General features: G+C 44.6%; 1 protein-coding gene across 2 annotated transcripts in view; it reads right to left on the bottom strand.

The window, feature by feature from the left end:
- Positions 1-21,394, bottom strand: part of strn (striatin, calmodulin binding protein) — a 127,845-nt gene that overhangs the window by 33,889 nt on the left and 72,562 nt on the right. For both annotated transcript variants that reach the window (XM_085996734.1, XM_085996735.1), the window contains exon 7: positions 2,849-2,987. In XM_085996734.1, coding sequence (XP_085852860.1) covers positions 2,849-2,987 — 139 coding nt within the window. The remainder of the gene's footprint in view (positions 1-2,848; positions 2,988-21,394) is intronic.

Genomic DNA, 21,394 nt, shown 5'->3' with positions numbered 1-21,394 from the left:
AAATTCAAAATCCTGTCCTCTACAAATGCCTCCGTGGCCTCGCCCTATTCTGGCTTCACAACCTCTGCCAGCTTCACTCTCCATCCTGCGCCTTTCAGTGCTCCGACTCCAACTTTGTGCCTTCTGCCATTGTTGGTAAAGCAGTCAGCCATCTTGGTCCCACTCTTGAACACTCTTTCAAAACTCTACCAGTTGCATCCAATCCCACACTAACTGTTCCTCCATCACCCTTTGCACTCACCAGCCTTTATTGACTCCCCTTCCCAACACACTTCAAAATTATTGTCCTTACTTATGCATCAATCAAGGCATCACCACTCCCTATCCCTTCAACTGCTTTCAGTGCCACGTTCCCGCAAAAGCACTTTCTCTCGTGACTCCAGCCTCCTTTGCATACACCTTTGGATGCCGAGCTTTCATCGGCCTCAGCCTCCCAATCTGAAATGTAATCCCATCCGGGGGTTACTTGATCAGTTCAGGTAGAGAAGTTACTATTTTAAAACCTTACTTTTTGGTGGCTTCCAGATAGTCTCTCCCTTTAAACTGTATAAGGAGTTAATCAGTTGCTAGCTGAATCCATGCTTTACACCACTAGTGCTGCAGTGTCTACAGTACTCAAAAAAATAAATTGTACATTGCCACTACAATGCAGATACTTCTAGTCACTGTTCTTACTCTTATCTGATTATCACCAAGCTTCATGCAATTTATATTAGGAAATGTGCCAAGTGTATTCACTACAACAAAAGGCAAAATACATCCAGGCAATTCAATCACACTCCTAAGTTGTGACTTGTAGGTAGTGGAGTTGCTTCAAGGAGTCACTCACCCCAGAATACCTAGTCTCTGACCTGCTCTAGTAGCCACAGCATTTATGTGGCTGATTCAGTTGAGTTTCTGATCAATGGTGACCCCCAGGATGTTGATGGTGGGGGATTCGGCAATTGTAATTCCATTGAATATCATGGGAAAGTGGTTAGGCTCTCTCTTGTTGGAGGTGGTTATTGCCTGGCACTTGTGTGGCACAAATGTTACCTGCCACTTATCAACCCAAACCTGGATGTTGTCTATGCATTATTGTCCTTATTACATGCATTAAAACAATGTCAATTTTTGCAAGCTCGAATTTATCAGAAGGATAAAAAAAATGATCACAATTTTTTTTTATTTTTGTAAACAGGTCGAAAGATGGGCTATAGAAAATCTTGAAACATGAGATGGTCAGAGTACAAAATAAATTTACAGGCAAAAAAGAGGTACAAAGTATAGAGTTATGTGGATCAAGAGAGATTAAAACGAAACAAACTTAAAAGGGAGGCACATGATAATGTTAGGGCTGACAGTACTAAAGATAATCATGAGGAATAAATAAAAGTGTAGTACCAAGGTGAAAGGGGAAGTTAGAGAAGCTAAAATGAAATATGAAAAGGACAAGCAGATAATAGGAAATAGGAAGGGCTTTGAATAGCACACAAAAAGTAAAGGAAACAGTTCAAGGAAGAGTAGACCCCCTCAGGGATGAAGATGGGAGTTTAATTGAGGATGAATGCATCATAGAAAGATTTTAAAAATATTTTGCATCAGTGAGATGGAAGTGAGAACATGGATGTACCAGAGGAGGATATGGAATCATTGGTAAAGTTAGCTGTAGATAAGTGGTTGAGATATGCATCTTCGAAAGGAAAACTGGCTAAATATTTGAAGCAAAGGGAGGTACAGGACTATGGGGACGAGAGTTTTGGATTGTTCGAGCAAAGAGCCAGCACGTACACGGTGGGCTGTAACATTCTATGGTTCTGAAGTTCTAACTCAAGCCCCGCTATTTAAAAAAAAAAAAAATTATATATTTTAAAAACATAAGGGAATTCTGCAACCTCCATTATCCAAATAGAAAAACTTAAAACTGCAGCCACCTTCTCCTGGTGTGTCTATTATAGTTTCTCCTCCCAACCCTCACACCTACCCCATGCGCCTCTGGTTCCCCATGTGGTCTTTCCATCAGATATTTTCAAATTAACTAATTATACCCTAACATTCCGCAGAGATATTCAAACAAGCTACACAATGTGCCCTTTTCATCAATTGTTCTGTGCTCAGTCAAAAATCACGCACACCTATAATTTAACATACGATACAATTACAAACAGACAGCAGCATATACAGTTCCAACAACTTCAACATTCTGTAAGAACTAGTATCCAGAACCATCAATTGTTTTGACTTTAAACAGGCTTTCAAAGGCTGGTTACTGGCAAAATAGAACAATTCCAAATTTAACAGTACAATAAATCCATCTGCGCACACGAAAGTACTTTTTAACCATGGAGTAAGGTTACTTTGTTTTCTTTCATTTTCCATTAGGCAACCCAAAATTACAAATCAACAGGCAAATCTGGCAACCTTTGCTCATATTACTAATAAATACACTGCACATGAAGAACGACAGAATTTACGCTTATCAGAACCACATTAGCGGGTGACCAACACCTTTTTTTAAGCAAACTGCATAGCCTCCAACTCATCTTGAATTGCGAGTAATTTGAGATGATCAAAGAGTTACAAACTGGACCTGTTGCATCAAGAAGGAAAAAGCAAAACCAAGATGAGCTGACAATTTTCATGTTAGCAAAACTATCATAAATGTGCCTACATCTAGTTTATGTAGACACACTTCAATGAGCATTTAAGCTCATCTTGCACCTTAATTTGTGACTAATCAAGAAAAGCATCTAACCTGAAGAGCAGTTACATTTAATGCACTCCTTACGTGTGCAACAATTTTTAACAAAAAATTAAGGGCAAGTGAAATTGATTGTCTCTATGGTAACAAGGTATTGCAAAATTTTACCCCATTCTGTTCCATCGCCTGCACTTCTTGACTCTCCTGCTCCTTCATCATCTGTCGTTCCTAAGAAATCAAACTCTCTCAGTGCTTCCTCGGTGTCCATATCTTCCGTTGTATCAGATGATACTCCTTTATTAACAAACTGTTTAAAAGATGGCAATTAGTGTAATGAGCAACAATGGTCATCATACTGCATTATGATAACCAAGTTAAACAAAGCAAATGGTTAGACACACCAGACTTCAGCAGCACCCTATAAAATGTACACAATGGAAACAGTTCACAAAAATCACCATTGCCAGAGAAGTATCTTTCATCCTTCGATCAGATGTTACATTAGCTTTCATGTAACCATCATATTCAAATCATTATCATGTGTAGTATACTTTCATAATAAAGACATGTCAGATTATATTCTAAAATTACTAAGTTTATTTACAGGTAGTACATATGGTAATGCACAGTTGTACACTACCTTATCTAATACATATTAAAAATGGTGAGTGGTCTCCACATTCTAATGTTAGTACCCCTGCAAGCATAACGTTATGTGACTCATTAACTTAAGGAGGAATCCCCTAATGTTTTTTGATAGTCAACTGCAGTTCTTAATACTCAGCGCTGCACCAAAGTATTTGCTGGAGCACAGCCGACATATTGGTAACAGAGTGATTATTTGTAAAGCATTTTTGAAACTCTCTGCGAATGCACGCCTGTTTGGTACCGTGCATGCGGTAGAGATCGGGGGGGGGGCGGGGGGGAGCGAGGGGAGAAGGGATCGGGGGGTGGGGGGGAGAGAGAGAGGAGAAGGGATCGGGGGATGGGGGAGAGAGGAGAAGGGATCGGGGGATGGGGAGAGAGGAGAAGGGATCGGGGGAAAGGGAGAGAGAGAAGGGATCGGGGGATGGGGAGGAGAAGGGATCGGGGGATGGGGAGAGAGAGAAGAGAAGGGATCGGGGGATGGGGAGAGAGAGGAGAAGGGATCGGGGGATGGGGAGAGAGGAGAAGGGATCGGGGGAAGGGGGGAGAGAGGAGAAGGGATGGGGAAGGGGGAAGAGATCGGGGAGATGGGGGGGAAGAGAGGAGATGGGGAAGGGATCGGGGGGTGAAGAGAGGAGAAGGGATCGGGGGATGGGGGGGGGAAAGAGAGGAGAAGGCATTGGGGGGGGGGGGAAGATAGGAGAAGGGATCGAAGGGGGGGGTGAAGAGAGGAGAAGGGGTCGAATGGAGGAGGAGAGGGAGGAGCTCGGAGAGGGTGGAGAGGGTCAGGAGCTCGTTGGGCGGTGGGGGGGGGGGGGAGGAGAACGTGATTCAGGTCTAAAAAGAGAGTTGGGGGGGGGCAGCGGACAATGTGAGTAAGAATGTGATCCAAATGGGAAGACAGATCATGTCCTCCGGCCCTCTGTTAGGCCTGGATCACGTTCTTCCACCCCCACCCCCTTTACACCTGCACCACGTCCTCTGCGCCGTCCCCCTCTGTCGTCCCCCCCAGTCACGGCTGCAGCGGATCAAGGCAACAGCTCACTACCACCCTCTCAAGGGCAACTGGGGATGGGCAATAAACAAATGAATTTTTAACCCGGGAGGGTGAGCCCTGTCTGTTCTCTGAAAGCAGTAGCGAGCTCTGGAGCTGGATGTCAATGAATGGATTGAATTACATTGCAAAGATTTTGATTATTCAGGCAGGCAGGCAGGATCTAATTGCACATTCCAGACAAACTGCTGGGTGTGTCTTGTCCTCCAAGGGGACCAAACAGATGGTGTTAGAAATAGTTACATCTTATTAGTAAAGGTGAGTAAACCAAAGTGTTTCTTTTATACTTTGTCGCCAGCCCTGCTCCCTCTTCCGTTCTCCTCCTCACTTCCATCCCCTCTCCCTCCCACCCTGCTTGATCTATATTCTACACTTGGTCTTGACTCCCTGTATGCAAAGCCACAGGACATATTAAAATAAAATTCCCATTAAGAATGTACAAATGAAAACCCAGAAATATTTTACAGTAAATTAAACTGTCCAAGCATCAGGTTCTCACTTAGTAATTAAACATTAAAGAAGTCTATTGGCTTACTGTTTTTGCTTTTCCAGGACTTGTCTTTCAATATGAACCTCCTAGCTGGCAAGGACGGTTAATTCACAAGGTGAATCGCCATCAGTGTATTGCAAGAAAAGATGTGGGGGGAAAAATTGGCTCGCGCCCCCTTTGGTGATATAACTTTGTCGGGGCGCTACTTTTAGCGCCCCGATTAAGGTTAGCACCCCCGCACCCAAAATTCAGCGGTAGCGCCCCAAGCAGGAGGCGGGGCGCTACTGGAAGCACTCCCCCTCCCTCTTGGGGCACTCCCATTGAATATCGTGGCACTACGTGCGGCAGCGCCATGTGCGTCGTGGTACTGCAGGCCTCTCTCCCCTGCTGGACCACCGGGGAGCGGGGTGCTGGCAAAAGAGCCCAGCACTCGAGAGGAGTGCTGGGCTGCCCGATCGTGGCCGGCACCCCGCAGCAGGAGGCAAGGGGGGAGGGGAGCAGGTGCTGGCAGGCAGCCCAAAAAAAAGGAAGCCCGGCACCTGCCCTTTAATTATTGCCACCCCGGCTGCAAAAACACTACCCTGACCCGGTCAGGGGATGAGTAAGTTTGTGGCCGGGGTGCTGCAGTAATCGCCGGAGGCGCAGCGCCGTAGGGCGCCACCGGCTACTGCCGCCGATAACCTCAGCGGGAGGAGTTAGTTGCTATGCGCCCCTTTAGCACCCCCTCGGGGCAAAGCAACCGAAATTATCCCCCGTGGAGTCTCCAAGCTCTCGCACTGCCTTGGCTGCTGACAACTCAATCACTATGACCCTTCCTTACAACGGCATCCACTGACCATGTCCTTGTGCTGTGATCTCAGTCAGTCACTGCTGATCAACCGTCACTTGTGCCTCAAAGTCCTTTTCAGCAGGCATGTCAAGCAATTCCAGAAAGCACTGAGGTTTTCAGAGTTGCAAACATTAGCTGCTGGTTTCTTTAGTTGAACATTGCATAACGCCAGCTGCTCTAATACCCTCACTTTGCTTCAGCATTAGCAAAACAGCAACCTTGCAACAGGGAATGACAAGGTCAACAGCAAATTTGCAAGACATTACCTTAAAGGTTATATTCAGTGGCAGGCTAGGAATCGCCTAATGGGAGGCAGCACAACTGCCCAGCAGCAGGAGATTTAGCACCATTCTACATGAGTCTTGCTATTCGGGTGTTTCACTGAACCCTGAAATAGATCACAGGTCATCCATGCATTCCTGGTCGTGGAATGACAAACTGAGCTGCTGGGAAGAATGGAAACAGCATTCCCCCCCCACCCCCACAATGACAAAGGGTCTGATTTGGTCACTGCCCTCTCTGATGCTGCACAGTAGCACAGCCATTCATGCCTTGGTCAGAAGTATAGGGTCTTGACAGGTAGCATACACAGAAAGGCCAGTCACTCTGACATTTAAAAAGTCCCACCAGCTAGTCACAACATGTGGATCCAGGTGGCCTGTTGCACCATAGAAATCTCTTTTGTACCATGTCACCTCTTCCACTTTCTGGTGCCCTAACTGATGCCTTGACAGAACCTTCTGCAGCAGAGCAACTGGTTTATCCTCCAGTAGCAAGCCACTGTCAGACTTTGAGTGTGTACCTAGCAAAACCAACACTACAGGACTTTGCCCACACCTATACAGGAAGGACTATGTGATTGAGTAAGTTTTATTGTTATGGAGCATCATCAAAAGAAAGAGCTGGTAACAAACTGTTTTACAAACTCACATTTCCTCGCTTGCAGTATTTGCATCTTCATGTGGAGAGTCTTAAAAATTGCCTTTGAACGCCATTTCTGATTGCCATCATCACCCACATCAAAAAAAAACGCTCGACCCCTCGTTCTTGCAAAACTACCACCCCATCTCCAACCTCCCTTTCTTCTGCAAAGTCCTTCACACCCCAATTTTCTCCCTACACCCCTCAGACTCCCCCTCTTCAAATATCTACCTTTAATCAAGCTTTTGGTAATCCCTTCTAATAGTTCCTTCTTTGGCTTGGCGTCTATTTCCTCGATTATGCCACTGAAGCACTTTGGGATGTTTTTCCATGTTAAAGGCACTGCATCAACGCAATTTATTGTTGCTGTTGCCACAGGATAGTGTACACACAGTACAAGGGGTAGTCAGGCAAAAAAGTTTTATCAGACACCAAAAGTGCTCTTGGGTCATGTTAGCTCATCTTTAGTAGTCTTCTGAACTGATTTAATTTGAAGCTTTTTTATACGGAAAGTACACAATGGCACAAGGAATGTGTGAAAAATGATTGTTATACATAGCTTCCATTGTATACAATTCCAGTTTATTGTTCAGATTTATTAAACTTCCACCACAGAAACATTTTAATTACTGCATTTGCATAACAGTCTGCGTGCGTTGGGGGGGGGGGGGGGGGAAAGAAAGAGGAAAGAGTGGAACACAGAATGAGAACACACATCAATCCAGGTGTAATAAAGCACGCCAAAAGTCACACTGGCTGGGTTATTTTTGGTGGGATTGCTTTTGCAAGTGATGACTGTGTTGGTTTGATTAACAACCCGCTAATTAAGTGAGAGAGTACTGGTGGACAAGTGTGTTTTGATTGGCTGTTTTGAAAGTTGTTCCTGTTTAGATCGATGCTCACGGTGCTGCTTAATTTGGGTTAAATAAGAGTATGCAAGCAGGAAGGCTTTTGAACTGGAGAATCCAGCTGAGTGAATAGAGGGAGTGTGGCCTGAACTGTAGTTCAGCACTAAAATGCAGTTGGCTTGAAGCTATTTTTATTTACTGTAGTTTGAGACCAGTTAGTATGACAGGACAGTGGAAGCCAGTATTGCACAGAACTTGCATGATGTGGGCGCGTCCAGGGCAACCGCGGGTACAAGTTCCTCGAGGCAGACTAATTAAAGCTTAAAGTTCCTGAGATTGAGAAACAGCTGGATACACTGTGTACCGTAGGAGTCTACGTACTCCTAGCAAAAAATACTGAACTCGGAGAGGTTCAACAGAAAAGGCTTAATTGCTGAGGCTGCATGCTGAATACAAAATGGAGTCAGAGACTACACAAAGTACAACTCTCTTTCCTCAGTGCACAGCTTCGACTGCTCCTCCCCCGCTCTGGGCTTAACTATGTTGCAGATCGAGTTTCTTAAAGGTGTGATCCTTCTTAAAGGCATGACGCCTGATTTATAGTCTACGGACCGGAAAGCGGATTGTGTCCGTTCTGTGATCGGTACGCCACAGTACTATAGAAATAATTTCTGGAGTGAAACATTGCAAGTGATCAACAGACAACGAAAGAGGAATACCAAGGCAGAGCATGGGAAGTTGATCATCTGCCAGGAGGAAAGGAGGACTCTGGTGAAGACAGTAAACTCCAGAAGCTCTGAAGTAATGTGAAGGTGCTCATGTTACAGACAACGACACTGACCCGGGGGTGGGGGAAGAAATCACCAGCACCACCACTGAGCAAGGGGTTAGTCAGAAAGGACTGGAGTAAAGCAGTAGTAGCGAGAAGAAAAGGCAAGTGGTAGTCGTGGGAGATTCTATTATTCAAGTGGAAAGGAAGCCTTTCCTGTAGCTGTTACCAGAGTCCTGAATGAGGCGTTGCCTCCAAGATGCCAAGGTAATGGACATAATAGAGCTAGTGGTAAAGATTCTGGAAAGCGAGAGCAAACAGCTGGAAGATGTGGTACATTAGATCCAGGAAAGAGCAGGATGAATGTCTTTAGACCAAACTCTGAGGAGTTAAGTGCCAGGTTAAAGAGCAAGGCCTCAAGAGTTGTAATCACAGGATTACCCCAGGCCATGTGGCAGTTCATTTAGTGAGGTAGACCAGATACAATAACTTGCAGATCGGTGGAGAGAAAGCAGCCTGCTGGTAGTTTTGATGAAGTATAACAATAATAATAATAATCAACTTTGTCATTGTTAGTGCACAAGTGCAGTACAACGAAATGTAGGCTTGCGGCTCCCGAGAGTGTACATTTAGATTAAGACATTTAAACATTCATTTGGCTTGTAATACATTAACATAACCATAATAAAGTGCATTGGCAGATGTGCAGGCTTTAGAGTTTATTTGTGGAGTTCAGTAGGATGACAGCCCTGGGAAAGAAGCTGTTCCTAAATCTGGTCGTTCGGGTGCGAATGCATCTGTAGCGTCTCCCAGATGGCAGGAGGGCGAACAGACTGTGGCTGGGGTGGGTAGGGTCTTTGATGATGGACCGTGACCTCCGTAAACAGCGTTTCTGGTATATGTGCTCTATGGTCGGTAGCCGGGTGCCGGTAATGCGTTGGGCAGTTTTGACTACCCGCTGCAGGGCTTTCCGGTCATAGTAGCTACAGCTGCCATACCATACTGTGATACAGTTCGTCAGGATGCTCTCTATTGTGCAGCGGTAAAAGTTAGAGAGGATCAGGGGTGACAGGTTACATCCCTTCAGCCTCCTTAGGAAATATAGGCGCTGCTGGGCCTTCTTCACCAGAGAGGAGGTATTGAGGGACCAGGAGAGGTCTTCCGTGATGTGGACTCCGAGGAACTTAAAGCTGTCCACCCTTTCCACCACAGCCCCATGGATGTGGATGTGACTTCCGCCTTTAGACTTCCTGAAGTCCACAATGATTTCTTTGGTTTTCTTGATGTTAAGGGCCAGGTTCTTCACGAGATGCTGGACCTCCTCCCTGTAGGCTGACTCATCATTGTTGGTGATCTGGCCTACTACCGTGGTATCATCCGCAAACTTGATGATGGTGTTGGAACCATGAACAGCCACACAGTCGTGGGTGAAGAGGGAGTAGAGGAGGGGGCTCAGCACACATCCTTGTGGGGCCCCCGTGTTCAGGGTCAGGGGGGCGGAGGTGTGGTTACCTAATTTGACAGACTGGGGTCTGTTTGTTAGGAAGTCCAGGGTCCAGTTGCAGAGGGAAGTGTTCAGGCCAAGAGTGTGGAGTTTGGTGGCCAGCTTGAAGATATTCAAGGGAATACATAAGCTGGATTGCAAAGTGATGTTCGAAGTCAACACCAGTTCCAGGACAAGGGAGCATAATTCAAATTTTAGTGTGGAAAAAAAGTGAATACATGGAATAGCCTACCCAGTAAAGCAGTGCAAGCACAAAAAGTTGCAACTTAAGAGGGCAAAGGATACATTTTGGGCAGACAGGATGATTGAAAGGGATAAAGTGGGGCAAGATGCCTGAGCTTTGGAAATAGTCTTTTCTGGTCCTGTACAGTACTAAAGGCAATTTGGATGTAGAGGAGAATGTGGGTGTAGGTAACTATGTTTGGTCATGGGTAGCTATAATTTCCTTAAGCTTACTGGATTATCGGAGAGTGTCGGAGGAATTTCCTTGTGTTTTTCCTGTCTGGTCCCAGTTAGCACGTCCAGCGTTTAGAGAGGAAGGACAGAGGAGCACTGATGGAGCAGATTGTCTTTCCATATTGTTGTGTATTTTGAATGTGTATTAGAATTGTCCCACATGGGATACCGTAGTGGTGATTTGCAATGCACTATGGGGAAATGTAGTGCATTGAATGAAGAAGCACATTGTGAATAAAATGGCCGTTAACTAAACTCTCCACCCCGGAGTCCTCCTTAATTGTTATATAGGTAAGGGTATAAAACCCCTCGAGTCACAACAAAACTGGCGACGAGGACGACGGACTTGCACATCACTTTGCACTGGAATCGGCGATGTTTAGTAAGAAGTTCCTGTCTTTTCTGAATGGTGCGCCCGCAGTTTAGTGCTGATGCAATCACCTTGCAAAGGTGGCGGTTCGTGTGTTACACAAATAAGGGGTAGAGTAACGATACAGTGAAACGAAGTGGATGAAAAGGACTGTAAAAATAAAGTGGAGGAAAAGGACTGTAAAGATTTAAAAAAATAACAAGATGGCTATGCTAACCGGAGCATTTGTACCATTTGATGAAACGGCAGAGCAATGGAGTGCTTATACAGAGCGTTTCGGATTTTTCATGGCTGCAAATGGCATTAAAGATGACGTGAAAGTGGCGATGTTCCTCAGTGTGATCGGAGCAAAAACATTTGGCTTGTTACGGAGTTTGATGCACCCGGATAAGCCCGGCGATCAGATTGTGGAAGTTTTGGAAACACATTTCGCACCCAAGCCGCTGCTGATTGCCGAGAGGTTCAGGTTTCACAAACGAAACCAAGGGGAGGGTGAGTCCATAGCCGAATATGTTGCAGTGCTAAAGAAGCTAACTGAGCATTGTGAGTTTGGTGAAACTCTAAATGACACTGTCCGTGATAGGTTTGTGTGTGGATTAAGATGTGAAGCAACACAGAAGCGCTTGCTCACGACTGATAAACTGACGCTTAAATCAGCAGTGGAGCTTGTTGTGTCTATGGAGTTAGCAGCTAAAGATGCACAACTGTTGGGGGCTGCAACAAGAGTGCACAGGGTAGCAGCTACACCAGATAAGCATGCAAGGGGCGCCAGAGAGTGTTACAGATGTGGAAGGTCAGGTCATCAGCCATCTGACTGCTGGTGTAAAGACCTGACCTGTCGGAAATGTGAAAAGGACACATTGAACGTGTGTGTAAAGGGCAAAGCAAACAATCCTACACAGAGACACACAAAAACAAAGAAACACATCCAACTGGCATTCTAAAAAGAAAAACCGACACAAGAACAGGAAGACAGTGACACAGACTCTGATGGGGAGCTGAATCTCCATGTGTTAAGGGTGAATGGAGGCTCATCAGGCTATGGAGTCACTCCACTACTAGAAGGAATACCGGTCAAAATGGAGCTGGATACGGGGGCCGCTGTCTCCTTGATTTCAGAGAAGCTATTCAAAGAAAAACTGAACCACCTATCACTGACGCCGGCCAAGCACATCTTAAAGACCTACACTGGGGAAACAGTCCCAATGCTGGGTAAGACGGAGGTCAAGGTGGAGCTTAATGGACAAACCGTGATACTGCCAGTTTACGTGGTCAAGGGTGACTATCCATCCCTGATGGGCAGGCCATGGTTGGAGAAAATTCATCTGGATTGGAAGAAAGTGAATGCGGTGTCAGTCGAAGAGGCGGGGCTAGCGGCAGTGTTGACAAAGCATGCGGCTGTCTTTGACGGAGAATTGGGGAGTATGAAGGGGATTACGGTCAAACTCAAGGTGAAGCCGGACAGCCAGCCACGATTCCTAAAGGCCAGGAACGTTCCCTACACCCTCAGACCCAAAGGTGGAGGCTGACCTGGAGCGTCTGGTCAAGATAGGGGTCCTGGTGCCGGTTTTGCACAGTGAGTGGGCCACGCCCGTGGTACCAGTGATGAAGAGTGAAGGCGCGGTTCGCTTATGTGGAGATTTCAAAGTAACAGTGAATCCTGTGCTCTCAGCTGAACAGTACCCCCTCCCCATCATTGAAGATCTTTTCGCGGGTCTAGCAGACGGTCAGAAGTTTAGCAAGATTGATCTATGCCAAGCCTACTTGCAGATGCATGTAGAAGAGGACTCACAGAAGTACCTCACCATCACCACCCACAAGGGCCTCTACAGGTACTGCCGCCTACCCTTTGGTATAACGTCAGCACCAGCATTGTTTCAGCGGGCTATGGACCAGATCTTAAGCGGCATTCCAGGGGTACAATGTTATCTCAATGATATCCTTGTCACAGGAAAGGACGACAACGAGCATCTGCAGAACCTGACGAAGACACTGGGAAGACTTGAAGAATATGGCTTACACGTTCGCAAGGACAAATGCGAATTTTTCAAGCCATCAGTGGAGTACCTAGGCCATGTCATCGACGCGGACGGCCTACACACAGCACCGTCGAAAGTGAAAGCCATTGCCGACGCTCCTGCACCTGCAAATGTCAGCCAGCTGCGGTCATTCTTAGGTCTCCTGAACTATTACGGAAAGTTTATTCCACAGCTGGCATCACTGTTGAAGCCATTACATGAGTTGCTGTGTCAGGGCAAGGCCTGGGCGTGGACGAAGGAGTGCGAAGCTGCATTCAAGAAAGCCAAAGCAGCTTTGACTGACTCCAGAGTGTTGACGCACTTTTGACCCATCGTTGCAAATTCAGCTGGCCTGTGACGCGTCGCCTTATGGCGTCAGCGCGGTCGTGTCCCACAGGCGAAGAGAAGCCGATTGCATTCGCGTCAAGGTCCCTGAGCAAGGCGGAGGTGAAATACCCGCAGATCGAAAAAGAGGCTTTGGGCATCATCTTTGGAATCAAAAAGTTCCATCACTACTTGTTCGGAAGGAAATTCACCTTGCTGACGGATCATCGTCCTCTGACATCGATCTTTGGTCCACACACAGGAATACCCTCCCTGGCAGCGTGCAGGATGCAGCGCTGGGCGCTGATGTTAAGCGCTCACAATTACAACATCAAATACCGGAGGTCAGCAGCACATGGCAATGCGGACGGATTGTCAATACTTCCGCTGCCTGTGCCCTCTGAAGGCTGTGAGCAGAAGATTTTCTACTTTGACATGGTGAGCAATGCCCCTGTCACGGCCCGGCAGGTCAAGAAAGAGACCGGAGTGGACCCTATGCTATCCAAGGTGCTGGATCGGGTGATGCGAGGAGGCAGATCACGGGTGTCAGGCGCACCACCTTAGCTCCTACCTTACCTGTCAAGAGGGAAGGAGTTGTCCATCACGTCAGGATGCCTCCTTTGGGGCATGCGAGTGATCATACCACCAAAGCTGCGGAATCATGTCCTCAACGAGCAGCACTCAGGACATTATGGTATTGTCCAGATGAAGGAGCTGGCACGAAGCTACTTCTGGTGGCCCGGTCTGGATCATGAAATTGAAGTTGAAGCGAAATCATGCCCATCATGCGAGACAACCAGGGATACGCCAAGAGCAGCGCCACTGCATCCATGGGAATGGCTGGATCCATCTGGACTTCGCGGGACCAGTGGAAGGAGCGATGTTCCTGGTCGCGGTGGACTCCCATTCCAAATGGCCGGAGGTTGCAGTAATGTCCACTACCACTACGGAGAAAACCATCGAGACTCAGAGAGATGTTCGGGCGATTTGGTCTGCCGGAGCAGATCGTAACCAACAATGGAACACAGTTCACAACCCAGGAGATGGAGGAGTTCCTCAAGAGCAATGGAATCCAGCACACGTTCTCCGCGCCTTATCATTCATCCACGAATGGATTGGCGGAGAGATTTGTCAGAACGCTGAAACGCGCGTTGAAAGCGGCAAGAAGTGATGCTCCTCTAAAGCAGCGCCTGAATGCTTTCTTGCTGAAATACCAAAACACACCTCATGCTACGACTGGAGCATCTCCTGCTTACCTACTCATGGGAAGGCAGCTACGGACACGCCTTGACCTGCTGAGGCCAACGTCCACAAAAGCAGTGGTGCACGCCAATCAGCAGGATCAAGTCAGCAGACGAGCTCAGAGGTCCAAAGAACGACACTGTGGTGGGGGGCAAAGTCCTTGCGCGTAACTACACCACCCCGGAGCGGTGGGTCCCGGCTACGGTCATTCAAAAGACGGGCCCCGTTTCATACCAAGTCCGCACCGGAGACGACCGAACATGGAGACGGCATGTAGACCAGTTACTGCCAAGACAGTCACCACAGGTAACCCAAGAAACAGAGGATCAAGGGCCTGCTGGGGGCTCCAGCAGGGACTGGTCGTCCGACCCTGAGACGGTGGCACCATGCACTCTTGTGCCATCGAGGGAGGAAGCCACGCCTGCAGGGTCACGGGAGAGCCAGCCAGAGCCTGCTCCCGAGACTAGGCGTTTCCCCCAAAGAGAAAGGCAGCCTCCAGAGCGCTTTAGTTACAGTTAGTGCTAACCTGTGTGCATGGGGCAGAATAATCCTCAGGGTTAGCGGAATGTAGAGGCAGTCTACCCTCTCTTCCAAAGTTATAGTCATTTTCAGTTATTCTGTTTTGTGGACATTCTATTTTAAGGGGGAGGAAATATGTTGTGTATTTTGAATGTGTATTAGAATTGTCCCACATGGGATACCGTAGTGGTGATTTGCAATGCACTATGGGAAATGTAATGCATTGAGTGAAGAAGCACATTGTAAATAAAATGGCCGTTAACTAAACTCTCCACCCCGGCGTCCTCCTTAATTGTTATATAGGTAAGGGTATAAAACCCCTTGAGACACAACACATGTTAGGGAATATATATATATATATTTTAATTAATAACATAGATTTTAATATGATTAAAATCTAATGATTTAAAGAAATCAGATTATGCTTAAGCTGACCACATGCCAAAGGATGGTGTGATGTATCAGATCCAATCACAGCTGGTAACGTCACATCGGCTGACTTAGAAACTGAGAACAATGAAAATGCTGATTTAGCTTAATCTGTGAAAGTGCTGATCTTAGCTTAAAACTGAAAGTGATGATTCTGCTTAACTAGAGAACAAAGGAATGACTGATGTACCAGAGATCCAATCAGTGTGATGTAGTTGAACCAACCATAGCTCTGCATGCATGCTGCTGAGCCAATGGTAATAAAGGGGGCGTGTACATCTGCTGCTGTATAAAAACCAGCCATTTTGAATATGATGTTAGTCGGATGAAGGAAGTCAAACAGTGTAAATCAAGTGATGCAATAAATCGACTATTTAAAACTTACCACCGGACTCGCAAACTTTTATTTTAGTGTGTTGACCTCAGATCAGTGTGGTCCACTGAAATTAATTACCCGATCTAACAATTTGGCGCTGCGAGCAGGGTTGCTGAAGGAAGAGACTGAATCTAAGACACCAGACCTATATTGGAGGTAAGGACTCCTCGTTATAAAAGTCCTCGGTTGGTTGTCTAGTCATCTCCCCTCCACGCAACTCTGCAAGCCTCCCGGGTAGCGAACCCTCTGGGTGGTAGACGGCCTCGAGGTCCCATATAGAGTTCTAACTTCGGCAGTGTTATTTAATTAAGCCTACGACTCAAGATCCCCAAGTAAAGTAATCGATATTATGGCATCACTCGATAAACCTACAACTATTAAAAGGGGGGCGTGCCCCACCTGAGATTTCAGAAGATGAAATTCTGTGGGAGTTGAAAGACTATATAGAATTACAGTTTGACTTACCTAAAACCTGGTTCGAAATCGAACAAAAGTACAGTACCTCCTCTGAACAGTGGTCTTTGGATGACATAGAGGGTCTGGGGAAAAACGACCCGTATGAAAGATAAAAGACGGATCAGATGGTCCATGGCAGTTATGAGTCAGATCCGACGGCGAAATGAGAGTAAGACAAACTCCCAACATGATCACGACTTGACCAATGCAAAAGAGCAGAAAGATGCGATTTATGAACAATTGAAAAAGAAAACAAATGAGCTTGAAAAGCCAGAAGTGGAAGTTAAAAAACTTAAAGATGAAGTTAAGGACTGTAAAAAACAATTGGATAAACAACCGATAGTCCCGGTAGTTGAAGAAAAGGGAAAATGTGTCGGGACCTGGAAGGGTTACCCAGATCTAAATGAAATAAAGGAGGAAGGTCATGGGAGACAAAGACAAGAAGCAGGTCAAGAGACTGACTCGGGATCCTCTAGTAATGTCAGTGAAAGTGAAGAAGAGAAAACAGGACCCCATTTGGCCCCATTGAGACAGAAAAGGAAAAGAGTAGAAAAGGAGTATGAGAAGAAAGAAAATGGGGAAGAAAGGGCGAAGTACCAACTCCCCCCGTGTGACGGAGTCCAAATTCTGATTGTAATGATACCCAGGAGAGAGGGAAATAAGTTACACAGCAAAGTAAACACTGGCCTGGGAAATGATGAGCAAGAATTAGATGCCGGATGGGATGCGATCCAACAGTGGTTACAAGTGATTAGCCCTACAAAAACGGATTGGGGAAAGATCATAGCCTGTCAACAGAAAGGGACGGAGGAAGTGTTAGAGTACGACGGGCGATTTAAAAATAACTGGTTGGAACACTCGGGGCTGAACACAGCAGAGATAAAGAAGGAAAAAGATCTAATTTGCAGGCTAACCAATCTGAAAACTCAGCAAAGGAAGAAAAAAGAGAGATTTGGAAAGCCAGGAAATGCTGAGACGCCGATGGAAAAAGAGGGGAAAAAAGAGAAACTTAAAGTTTTACTGACATGGAAGTTATTAACATCTGTGCTGAGACAAATAAAACACAAGATTTGCTGAGTGAAAGGAACCTTGAAAAATGACTATGAATGTTTAAGAAGTTAAAGTATTTCTTTTGTCTGATTAGATGTTCTTTAAAAGAAAGATTCTGTTATGTGTGTTTTAGCTCCACCCACTTCTCTGTGTTAAAAGCGTTTAAATCTTTTGTCTCGTCTTGGATTTTGGAAGTTTTAAGAATGTGCGAATAAGATTGTGCCCCAAGAATTAAAAAAAAAACCTTTGAAATAATTTAAGTTAAGCTGGTGTGTAAAAAGTGAGAAGAGCAACAAAAAATTTGTTTAACAAAAGATAGATTTTTGTACTTGCAGTGCAAACTGTACAATGTTACATTAAGTTTCAGTCTAAGATTTAACCTTGGAGTCGCGGTTGCTATGGTGAAATCTTCTAAAGCAGTTTGATTTGATTTGTTTAAATGTGAAAAACTAATTTTTCTCCAGTTATGTTTTTACAGTATTTTGGAAAGACATTTGAAGAAAGGACAATAAGAAATATGATGTAATTTACTGTTTTCTGCAAGAATGTGCTATTTTGTTTTGTTTTATCTGTTCTGTTCGTGTTTAGTTAAAGTGTGAAAACACAACTGTCTTTTTCGATCAGGAAAGTTTTTTTTAATTTACGTGAAGTGACGCAATTGTGCCGGATAATGTTTTGCTCCACCTTCTTAAAAACCTGCAAAGGAGTTAACCCTTCCCACTGACAGCTTAAGTTCACCAAGCAACAACTTTAGTATGAAATTTAAAGATATGGGACATTATTAAATTTAAGTTTCTTAATTTTAAGTTAATATTTCCCCACAATGATAGAAGGAAAATTATGATTTGATAAATGGAAGTTATCTTGTAAACTAATTGCATGATAAGGTGCAACATGAACTTATACTGGTAGTGCTAGATTTAACCGATATGGCTTTACCTACGTGGTGTTCTAAGAAAACTCACTACTGAATGGGCTCCTAGGGTTGGTATTGGTAATACCGTAATGGCACCCCAAGCCCAAGGCACTACTGAATGGGCTCCTAGGGTTGGTATTGGTAATACTGTAATGGCACCCCAAGCCCAAGGCACTACTGAATGGGCTCCTAGGGTTGGTATTGGTAATACCATAATGGCACCCCAAGCCCAAGGCACTACTGAATGGGCTCCTAGGGTTGGTATTGGTAATACCGTAATGGCACCCCAAGCCCAAGGACGAGAGGTGTACCGAATGCAGAATATTGGGGTAGTGAAGGACGGAATGCACATATCCCACATGTAATTAAAGGATAGTGATCGAGAGTGTAAGATTGAAACAGGAGAATTACACTACTGAATGAGAACTTGCAAAATGCTCTCAGGCAGTTTAAAAGAGCGGAAACAAAGCTGAAAAAAAAATCAGTCTGAACTCGATGATCTGAAAGAAGAAGAAAATAATTTGAACAACCGCTTACTAAATCTCCAGGTAGATTGCCAGACCAAGGAAGAACTGGTTTCAGACTTGGAGAATAAATTAATGAAGTTAAAGCAGAATGAAAATTCTCTTGCCTCCCTTCTAGCCGAGAAGGAAGATGCTTTACTTGAAAAAGTTGACAGGTTAAAGCAGTTTTCGGAAAACATTGAGAAAAGTCAGGCAACAATAGAGACCATGGAAAAAGAAAAGTTGAATCTTGAGAATAACTTTAAGCAACAGATTATGCTTTTAGAGAGCCTAATAGCTGAGAAAACCGCATTAGTGAAAGCACAACTACAGGAAAGAGCACTTCAGGAGAAAGAAATGGAAGAGATTAATGTAGAGCTAGTTACTGCTAAAAATCAGCTTGAAATCAAACAGGCTGAAGTGGCCAGATTACAGGCAGAGGGCCAAGAGCTCAGGTCAAAGCTTAAATAGCAGCAAGTAAGACCCTGAAGAAGTATTCAGCCATTAGACGACTACAATCTTTCGATAAGATACCTGAAAGCCCGAGAAAGGCTTGTATCGGATGGCATGGGTGACATGATATTGAGATACCGGTATGAGTGTGCAAATGTGATTTGTTACGTATGAAGTAATTACCATCCAGGAATGTATGGTGAATTTGCACTGAAGAACGGGTCTCAGACATGCTCAGTTACTTGACAACAGCAAAAAATGAAATGGTTAATGTGGCTCAGGAGAGCGAGACAACTTTTAAAGCATTGACACATACTCCATCGAGAAACTATCTAATTGATGAAACAATCAGAATAGAGTTAAACACACTGGTACCTGTTAGAGGGATTGAAATTGAAGTTGAAGTGGAGAGTTACATGGAATCTGGATTGGGACAATTGAGGGCTAAGGAGAAATCATGTTTAGTAAGAATTATCCACAAGATGGATACGAGTAAAAGAGATCTGGAGAATCTTTTAAATCCATGATATGTTGATTAGATGTTAAACTGTAATGTCGCTTGAAATGATTGTAAGACTGAATTTAACTGTGACTGTAATAATTGTGTTTTGTAGGTAACAGAGCGTGGGAAAAACCAGTGCGAATCCAATATGAGGTGATTTTGGTGGTGCCTCCTGTGTCACTACTACTGCAATTACCATGCTTTACAGGTCTAACAGGACCTGTCCCATAAACCAACATGTTTTTAAGTATGAGCTACACAATTATGTGGCACAATTCGGATACGCGGATATGACATTCCCCTGTTGTTTGTGGGTTTCAGTGAGCTCATGATGCGACTGAACTCCTCCCTAAAGCATTTTTATGTTTTGGAGCAAGACAACTCGAGAATAGATATTGAAATTGACAGCATAGGGGACAACTCACATTGGTGGGATATTGGGCTTAATACATCAGCACACCCTTAGGTTCGTATTATTTCACATGCTCTGGTAGCTATCCAACTTGTAATGATAGTGTATTTGATATATGTAACGTGTGTAGTAAGACTTTGATACATAAGCCAATTGGGTGCTCATGCCCATGACTGACAAGCACTAACAAATTAATTGAGCACACCGAAAGAGAAGATCCGAAGTAATGTAGAGGAGACCCCAGGCGGGGTAACATCAGGAAAGATAGAAGAAACAGAGGATAACCCAGGCGGGGCAGAATTGGAACACCGGAACAGTGAATTGAATTTGAGTAAGGGGTCAGAGGTTGCTCCTCCCCCTCAAAGGAATGGACTGTAAGGGAGAAATCTTTAAGACTCCCCACTAACTAACGCCCAAGTTGAGAGTGCAATAAGAGCTAACTAGATTAGTCAAGAGCCGATTGTGAGAAATCAATAAAGATATTTCCTTCTCAAAGAAGGGAATTGTAAGAAATAGCTGTTAGAATTAAAACCCATCTTTGAATCTTAGACCAGGGACTGACAACAGGCAAGCGGAAAAAGATAGCATATATGCCAGCAAGGTCGAATATCAAGCATCAAAAGACAAATAGAAATGATAAGGGAATGGTAAAATGCAAGGAAACAGGGAGGATAGCACCTGCTAGATAACAAGGAGCCACGAAGCCATAAAATGCCGTTGAAGAATCTTGACAAAACACTCCTCAAAGATAAGAGGGAGGCCTTGTACAATAGGATGGGGATCAAATTGTGTGTTTCTGTTGATTAAATGTGCTTGCCACCAGGCGGCTGCTGCCCCGCGGCCAAGACGCCTTGCAGGTCGCCGCAGACCGTTTTTACATCTTAAAGGGGCATGTTATATTTAGTTGCTAGATTGTTTTGTACCTTTTTACTTATGTATTTTTCAAAGCCATAAGCTGAGGGGAGCTCCTCCCACTTTTTAAGATGCACTAATTAATTTAAGATCATGAAATCAATTAACTTATTAAAACCAGGCTTTTACTGTGGCCACGTAAAATCCTGGTTGATGTAAATTTGTGCAAAAGCCACTGATCCGGACAGTGGCAAAACACAGCAATGATTGATTATATTTTTAATCTGACTCTTTATTTTAATGATTCAATTTTTGAAAGAATCAAAGGGGGGAGTGTTAGGGAATATATATATATATATATATATATATATATATATATTTTAATAACAGATTTTAATATGATTAAAATCTAATGATTTAAAGAAATCAGATTATGCTTAAGCTGACCACATGCCAAAGGATGGTGTGATGTATCAGATCCAATCACAGCTGGTAACGTCACATCGGCTGACTTAGAAACTGAGAACAATGAAAATGCTGATTTAGCTTAATCTGTGAAAGTGCTGATCTTAGCTTAAAACTGAAAGTGATGATTCTGCTTAACTAGAGAACAAAGGAATGACTGATGTACCAGAGATCCAATCAGTGTGATGTAGTTGAACCAACCATAGCTCTGCATGCATGCTGCTGAGCCAATGGTAATAATGGGGGCGTGTACATCTGCTGCTGTATAAAAACCAGCCATTTTGAATATGATGTTAGTCGGATGAAGGAAG

This window comes from Somniosus microcephalus, chromosome 9 (genome assembly GCF_052327205.1).
Source record: "Somniosus microcephalus isolate GS21.2 chromosome 9, FLI_Smic_1.0, whole genome shotgun sequence".
Taxonomy (NCBI): domain Eukaryota; kingdom Metazoa; phylum Chordata; class Chondrichthyes; order Squaliformes; family Somniosidae; genus Somniosus; species Somniosus microcephalus.
Note: the sequence above shows the minus strand (reverse complement) of the source record. Positions and strands in the feature narration are given on the sequence as shown.